This window comes from Etheostoma spectabile, chromosome 8, assembly GCF_008692095.1.
Source record: "Etheostoma spectabile isolate EspeVRDwgs_2016 chromosome 8, UIUC_Espe_1.0, whole genome shotgun sequence".
NCBI lineage: Eukaryota > Metazoa > Chordata > Actinopteri > Perciformes > Percidae > Etheostoma > Etheostoma spectabile.
Window position 1 is genome coordinate 26185679 of NC_045740.1, and position 8627 is coordinate 26194305.

The 8627-nt window shown below is 37.3% G+C and overlaps 2 protein-coding genes across 2 annotated transcripts in view; one reads left to right on the forward strand and one right to left on the reverse strand.

The window, feature by feature from the left end:
• slc12a3 (solute carrier family 12 member 3) overlaps nt 1–2004 on the forward strand; it is a 42851-nt gene extending 40847 nt beyond the window's left edge. Inside the window, exons 24-26 of the mRNA XM_032523315.1 lie at nt 1063–1201; nt 1331–1398; nt 1628–2004. Coding sequence (XP_032379206.1) covers nt 1063–1201; nt 1331–1398; nt 1628–1769 — 349 coding nt within the window. The 3' untranslated portion in view covers nt 1770–2004. The remainder of the gene's footprint in view (nt 1–1062; nt 1202–1330; nt 1399–1627) is intronic.
• Nucleotides 2005–4679: 2675 nt separating this feature from the next.
• Nucleotides 4680–7625, reverse strand: LOC116693967 (perforin-1). Its single transcript, XM_032523353.1, has 2 exons — nt 7504–7625; nt 4680–5372 (listed from the first exon to the last, which is right to left on the reverse strand). Exon 2 carries the CDS (start codon nt 5356–5358, stop codon nt 4972–4974), a length of 387 nt encoding a protein of 128 aa, XP_032379244.1. The 5' UTR covers nt 5359–5372; nt 7504–7625; the 3' UTR covers nt 4680–4971.
• Nucleotides 7626–8627: the final 1002 nt, after the last annotated feature.

Sequence of the window (8627 nt, forward strand, 5' to 3'; positions counted from 1 at the left end):
GGTGTTGGTGAGTAGGAGGCTTGGCAGTGTAGATCTGTGTGGTAGATTCCTTAGCAGGGCAGGCAGCCTTCGTCCAGGCAGCTAACAGCTAGCATAAATTGCATTGTGTGTCTATTCAGAGGCACAGGGGCACTCCAAAACTTGCCCCGTTAACTCCCGTTTTAGCTCAGTGGAAGCTTGTACACCTAGCTGCAGCTACTCAGTGTTGCTTGCGCCGATTTAGGTCGAGGTTTTTTCAAAAGTACTCGAAAGTACTCGCATATTTATATCAATCAAGTTTAACATAAAAATTGTCCGGAACTCTCTTTTAGTTGGTTTGTGCTACTTTAATTGAAAATATGTTTGGGAATATGCACCACTAAAGCACAGTATCAACTGACATCATGAGAGTCCTGATTTTCTTACCCATTCTTGAAGCCCTTTTGTGAAAAGGTTCCCTGTGTCAGATCTTGTTTTAACCTTCATTATATCAGTTTTGTGCTTACATGATGTACATGGGGAAATATACAAAGTGTAAAGAGGGGGTTAATTGACCCAGTAGCTCATTTTTGCCACAGGGCCCTTGCAGGTCAATGAGGCAATGTTTTCACTTGACTTGCACTTCATGCATTTAGAGTGTTTTAATTTAAGGACAACAAACAGATACTTGGAGAGCATGAACATCCCATAATGTTGAACTGTGAAACCCATTATCAATTGCTGTCACTTAAATTAATTTCCTAATATCCTGTACATGTTGCTGTATTGTATTTCACCCCAACCCTCCTTCACCCGTCTCATAATTGTTGTGATATTATAGTGACATAGGTTTAATGATGCCTCAGATCTTTAATATGCTTCACAGCAACAATAAAACTAAATCCAAGGCATACATGCCCACCAGCTTTCATGTAATTGTCCATATGTTGCTTCAACATAAAGTGTGCTACTGTAAGTAACAGTGGTAAAAACCTCAACATTATGGTTGCCAGATAATTTAAAAAAAGAAGCAATCAAAGGAATGAATTCATCCATCTTTACTTTCTGGAATTACCTGTGATCCCTGTTTGTCTCTGTATTCAGTGTTCGCCATTTTGAGAATATAGTGGGTCGCTTCAGGCTGGATAAAAGTCCTAAACAAGACTCTGATTCAGACCCACCACAACAACAGGAGGAGCCGTGGATAATCACTGACCAGGATTTAGAAAGGAACCAGGCCAAGGTCTCATGCACAGAACAACCTGAATGACACATTTGGACATAGCACATATATAATTTTGGAGGAAGAAAAAATCCCCCAAATCTTCCCTGTGTTGCTTGACTAAAATTGTAAACTTTCTCTGTGATTCAGTCTCTCCGTCAGATTCGTCTAAATGAGGTTCTGCAGGATTACTCCAGAGATGCTGCTCTGATTATTATGTGAGTACAGTAATTCTTCTTTTTAGGTCATGATAGCGATACTTTATTAGAAGGTAGACAATGCAGAGTAAAATTAGTGGCCTTGTAATTACATGGCATGCAAACGGCACCAATAAGGTAAAATAAAAGTATTCACTTATGGATGCTTTGAACTAATTATAAATTGTTGAACACAAACTTTTCACCTTATTTTGTAAACCTTCTTTACTGTGACTCTGTATGTTGACAGCACCATGCCGGTGGGGAGGAGAGGAGTGTGTCCCAATACTCTCTACCTGTTGTGGCTGGACGCCTTGTCACGTGACCTGAGACCCCCAGTCCTGATGGTCAGAGGAAACCATGAAAACGTCCTCACCTTCTACTGCCAATGAAATGTCTTCTCAAGACCAATATAAAGATACTGAAATACAGCTTATAATTCCCCAACATCCTGACATCAATCACTTTGATTCAAACATATCAATGCCTTGATGACTATAGATGACTATTGATGATTATTGATGATTGATGATTTGCTGAACGATTTGTGAAGCTTTTAATTCAACATCTTAATAATATACACATTTTAGTAGTCTTGCAAACATAAATCACTATAGGAAATATTTTTGTGGACTATTTGTCCACAAAAACCTGTTTTATTTTCTTTCCTTAAATTGATGGCACAAGAGTGAATTACTTTTGTTTAGTGTTTATCTATATTAAACAAAAGTAACTATATATACAATATATATAACAACTTCTCCGTCAAGCAAGTATAGGTGACAGAAGAGGAAGAATTCTAGCTGTTTGGAGATTTTTAGCTGTAAAAGAAATAACTAGGCTCTTGCCCACGTGGCTCTTGCCCCCATGATTGCAGTTGACGACCAGCCATTGTCAGTTGTTAATAATACTGGGTTTTGATGTCTTCTCAGTGTAGGCTGTTCTTCCCAGCTGTCACCACATCACATAAACTGTGATTCCAAAGCTACTTTGTGTAAAAGCACATCAGCAGCATTTTGCGCGTAAACTTCACCACTGATATTTGGAGTAACGGTGTTAGCCCAATGTCTCACATCAGCTCAATGACATGAACGAAGAAAGCCATATTTCAATCTGCTTTGTCTGCATGTGGTGTCTACACAGCACCATTTTAACAACCACAGTATTACTCTGCAAATAGTAAGTTTTTTTCACAAACAGGCTGAAACAAAAGCTCTCTGTGTGTAGTCTAACTGTTATAGTTTGCCACAAGTCTTTACATTTCCGGACAAAATCTTGTGAACTTAGCTGCTTAAACAAAACCCAAAACCCTGCTTAAAACAAACTATCCTCTCCACTGGATAAGTGAATTATCATGGGTACTTCATATGCACGTGGATGATGTCATTGGACTTTGCATTCTTCATTATTTCTAAACTTCACTCTGTGTTTTGATATAAAATTTAAAATTGAAGTTATATACATGCTTGATAACCACATGATGGTACCCTCTTCTTCTAGTAAGGCTTCTCCATGTTTGCTTGTTGAAAAAAATCAGATAATTTACCACAATGTACAGATTTGCTTGCTCTTGGGGGAATTACTGGAATTTTTGGGTCTTTGTAAATTATAGAATGTGGTCTAGACCTACTCTATCTGTGAAGTGTGTTGAGAAAACTCTTGTTATGATTAGATACTACAAATAAAAATGAATTGAATTGAATTTGAAACAAGCCTGATTCCTATCCATTGCCTCGTGTTGAGGACTGTATTGGCTGATTAAAGTTGCTGCTGTAAAGTATGTGAGTAAATTCAATCTATTAAAGGAGTACTGTCAGGTGCCATTAACCACAAGTGCTTAGAATTATTTTTAGTTATAACACCATCTGGCTTTTTCTCTCATACATTCATGGGTTTTGGATTGTGTAACACACCTTTCTGAAGCACGTCAAACTTTCTTTTTATTGAACTGCCCCATCCAGGCTGTATCTAAACGTTTCTAGATTGTATTTAACAAATATGTTATGTTATAATATCCTATTATTGTGTCAGTGTCTTGTATTTACACACATAAAAAAACGGCTCCCATGATTCCTTATCAGAGCAGACTTGCTCGCGACCGACACTTTTACTCGCAATGGCACCAAATGAATAATTAGTTATTTGAAAACATTTAGCTGCATCCTCCTTAAGGGACTTCAATCTTTTTTCTCTCAGCTTTTCAGCTTGTTACCATTTATCCAAATGAAATGGGAAGGGGACCTGGTCCATGTAAAGTTAGAATGATCTGGCTCAAAATCATTTGGCTGGGAGAGAGAGGCTGACAGATGTTATAGGCACTCACTCACTCATGTGAGCTGTCATTTCTCGTATTCTGGTGCCTTTTAGGTGTTTGATACTTTTATCTGGCTATACTAGCATCATGACAAAAAAAATTATCCATTTTGTAATTTCATCCACAGGAAGTGGTCGGCCCCAGAACACATATTTGAAGATGTTAAAAAAGCTAAAAGTACAACACTGTATTCTGATAATAGAGGGCCATCTTTGACAATAACCAGTCATTTATTTCAACTTGAGGATCTCTTTATGCTTACATGCTTTTGCAATTTCTGTTTACATGTATTTAGAGAGCCTCAGGTAGCGGTTGCAACCCACGTTGTAGCTAAGAAAGTTGCTTTTTCATTATCATCTATTTATAGAAGATATTAATGTTAACCAGTTTGTAACCAGTTTTTCAAAATCAACAAATCATTTTTATGTTCTCGAACCACTTTCTTACCACAGAGTATTTTAAAGTCCTAAAAATATAAACTTTGTAAATGTAATAAGAAGTTGTAATCAAAATATGACATGGCATGCTTGGTGTGTTTTTTTTTTTGTTGGAAATGAGCAGTCAAACTTCATATTTTATAGTCAGTAAAGAGACTTTGTAACAAAAACAAGAACACTGTAATAAACAGGCGGCTTCATCCCTCATTTAATGGCTCTGACACCTATGCCTGGGCCAATCAGCCCACATGGTTATTTTTATTTAAGCGGAGGCTGGGCTTATTTAAAAATATGTATGTTTTGTGTTGCATCTGCCACATTTGTCAAGTAGCCCACTGGGAAAATTCCCAGTGTTCAGATGCCCAGACCGTCATTGAATGTGCCGTACTCTCATGAATCTCTAAGAACTTGTATAATGTTCATGTGGATTTTTTTTAAACTAAGCTCTCTGTCAGCCTTAGAAGGTAGTAAACCGTTTTAAATAAAATAGGTAATCTGATTATCAAAGTCTGACACCCACAATATTATGCTAAATGACTAAGAAATCAAAGTTTGGTTGTTGTTGCACAGTTTATTTGCTATTGACAACCTTGGAAACAGGGTAAAATAGCCAATGGTTTAGTGTGACAAAGTCACCAGAACAAGGTTTATTGATTACATTTGGAGTTTAAGTAACTATTTTTCTGGTTTAATCCTATCTGACGAATCATAGATTTGGGACAGAGAACCTTAGTACTCACAGCTAGTCAATTAGCATGAAAACATTCTTCGCAGCCAGTCTTATAGAATTGCTGCATGTAAAGACTTAACGTCAGATACATTTATACATGCCTAATGACTGTCTCAGCCGAGGGTGTAGGTATAATGAAGCGTGCCACCTTTCTCCAGGAAGCAGTCATGCTCATGGGTTCCCAGCTTGATCTGACGCTGGCAGACTCCCAGCAGGTCATCAAAGACAAAATCACTGTCATAAACCTCAAGCCTCAGTACGTTATTCTCCTCGGCCTGGAAGTGGGTGAACACCTCTGCCCACCAGGGGTTTGGGTTGTCGTTCCGAACAGACGTCTTACCCAGAGTGGCGGAACCGCAGAAACCCTTAACATAGCTGTCTGGGGTTCCAAGGATGCTGGAGTGAAGATTGCTTGCCCGCAAGTTGAATACCTTTAGCTGGGCTTCAACCAAAGTCAGACTGCACAGGACCAACAACAGGAAGGGACAAGTGAAGGCCATGGCTTCACAGGAGGCTGTGAGGGAGGAACAGCAACATTTTAATCTGGGGGTATGGAATTACACAGCAATGAATCATGTGTCTTGTGAGGGTCTTTTGAGACACACAACTGCAGTAATGTACTCCACAGTGGGCCATTTTCAGAAAGAAATTGGTATTGAAATCACAATCTCAGACTGATCATAATCTATCAGATTCCACTTTTCAGTCAATAATTGGCAGTTTGATAGCTTATAAGTGGGGTGATTTAAGGATCACTATTACCCCATTACATTACTTCTTGACTCTTGTCAAATCATTCAGGATTATAATTTATTTGATTTGATTTGATTTACACCTTACATGCTTTCCTAAAAGAACTTTTTACCAGTGTGATGCTAACTTAAGGGTATTTTTTGTTTTTTATGTTATCTGCCAGACTCGGACAGGGTTTAGGAACAGAAAACAACATTTTAAATATTTGAGACAGATTGTAGGAAGGCAGAGATAAAACAGATCTGTCAACAATACACTCTCAATGTTACACAGGCTATTACCAGCTTCATGAGCGATGCAATAGATTCTTTCCTCTGGGACACACATGACACACATAAAAAAATATTTTAATATGTTGGTCAAAATAAGGAAATGCAAAGAAATAGGCCAGAATAACATCTAATTTCAACCCGCATATGAAACAAATTAAATACACACAGTATTTAAAATCCCAAACTCCTAAGGTGGAACAGTAAAACAACAAATTTATCTAGACCAACTACGAAAACACTGCAAAGAAATGGCAAAATGTAGAAAAGCCATGTTGCCATGATTCCTAAAACATGAGCAGCTCAGTCAGATCATACACATCACATACAAACTCACTGAGTTCCCAGCAGCCAGAGATAATTTTTATTATCTTCAAAGGAAAGTGTGAAAATGTAGTCTGATAACAGCTGTATTTGTTTGGACTGTTATTCCATTCACTTTGTTATCTCTAATCATTCCAGGCATGGATATTTATGGTACAGTGTGCACACTTCCTTCCACTTGACCTATTTGTTTTGGTTCCTCGGTCCATGTGTGTTATTGTACTGAGAGAGAATGTCCCTTCTGTTGAGTTCGATGGGGTGACAAGCAGTTTGTTTCATCATGAGAACCAAATGACGTGTTGAAATTTGTTTTTTTTGCAACTGTGCAGTCATGAATCTTTTTAAACAGACCTTCATACTCTCTCAGTCCCCATATACATTTAAATTCACGATAATATTTGCTATGAAAGTAGCATTTCATTTTAAGGACAGAAATAGAAAATAATCCCATAGGATTTAATTGAATTTAAATAATCAAAAGGAGGCTATGGCCTAAACAAAAATCTGAAACATATATACGATATGTGCTATATTGGATACTAGGGGTTTTCCCTAAACTAGGACCCATCAAGTATTTAGAGATTTACCATTAATATAAGAAAATAGAAACATAAGACGACGGAATCATTAGCAAATAAAGGTTAAGAATAGAGGTTACATGTAGTTTAATGACATAAAACAAGACTTAATTAATAATAAAAAATATTTCATGTAGCAAAAAAGGATACCTAAAAAGATCTTGTGATTTAAATGTTGTTATTAAGGCAGCGAGAAAAAATATGGATAATATGGTATATATGTATTCCCCATTTTGTTTATAAGATTTAAATTATTTTTCAATTCTAGGAAAGCCCATAAAACTACTTTCTGGTATTTTTTTCTTTTCATTATTTGATGATCTCCGTGTGCCTTTTCCCCATCAAACTGTTTTCACATGTTTCCTATAGAGTCCTATATATAGTGTCCTCAGAAACCTGTTCCATTGAGTTTTATAATCACATTTCAACTACAACAGGGCAGCCTATTAAAATGCCATCAGGTAAAGAAGTTTACAGGGAATACCTGGTGTACAGATGATTACAAATGTTTGCAATGCAATTAAAGCTTTGACTGCCTGCCATGTGCATCACAATACAGTAACAAAACATCAAACATTAGCAACACGTTAAGCAAATATGCCAGTTTTAGAAACTTAAATCAGAGAAATAATGGCCTATGGCACAGATTAGTTTGAAGAAATTACAAAGGAAAACACAAATGCTAGGCAAAATTACAGTAACTGTAATTTCAAAGTCTTACCTGTAGTCTTGTTAACTTGTCTCTCACCACGCTGTGCGCTGTTCTATGTTTTTAAAGGCCATCAATCTCGTATCAGCTTTATCTCACCCTCCTACAATACACTGACATCACAACCTGCTTCATTCTCAGCATTACATAACGTAACAGAAGTAGAATTTTAAGCTTTGGGTTTGGATTGTTAGCTCAATTGATCACCTTGTCCAATATCTTTTTGTACAATCCTCAGAGTCTCAAAGAGCAAAGGCACAACTATTCCAGACGTTTTGTTTGTTTTTCAAAGATTATCTTTGGGGCATTTTTAAGCCTTCATTTGTATAGGACAGCTTAAGATGTGAAAAAGGTAAGAGAGGGGGAATGACATGCAGCAAAGGTTTGCAGGTCAGAGTCAAACCCGCAGCCATTGCGTTGAGGAGAAAACCTCTATATGTGGTCGCTCTACCAGATGAGCTACTCAGGCAACCACACCAGACGTTTTAAAATTTCCCTTTCAACTGAAAAGACTACTGTAAAGAGCAAATTACTATTTGAATTGATAATCTAATAGGGATGGCGGTGATGTCACTTCCGCTGCGTCTGTGAGGTAATCCAGATAGCCAGCACCATTGTTACATTCGTTTGAAGAAAACAGAAACAAAATCGATACAATTTTACAAATTGTTCAAATATCGATCACAGTTTGTCAGGTTTAAATCCTTATTATTTTCAGTAGTATTACTTTTCTTAAGTATTTAGTACAGAAAACCATAACAACCTTCCTGAGGATTTAATGTGCAAATGTCTAGTGTTTGGTTGCTTGTATTGTATTTTATTCTACTAATGTTTTGGTACATATATGTCTTTCCCTATCAAACACCATAAGTCCATCACACAAGTCTCTCCCAAACACAAAGCTTCTTAAGAGCCCCCCAGAAAGCTCACGTACCTTCCCCATTTCTTAGTGTAGACATCCAATCTGGAAAAAAAAATGTTTATATGACATCTTTTCAAATGTTACCACCCTAGCCATCTAACAAGCCCACTCCTGAATTGACAGCACCATTTCATTCCCCCATCCTCTTCAAGGAATCTGTCTGGCTGTCATAAAACTAGTTTGGACCCAACTTCTTAAGTGCTTATCTATTCTG

Excerpts from the sequence above, each read along its gene's own strand:
- LOC116693967 (XM_032523353.1), bottom strand. The coding sequence starts at position 5,358 with ATGGCCTTCACTTGTCCCTTCCTGTTGTTGGTCCTGTGCAGTCTGACT.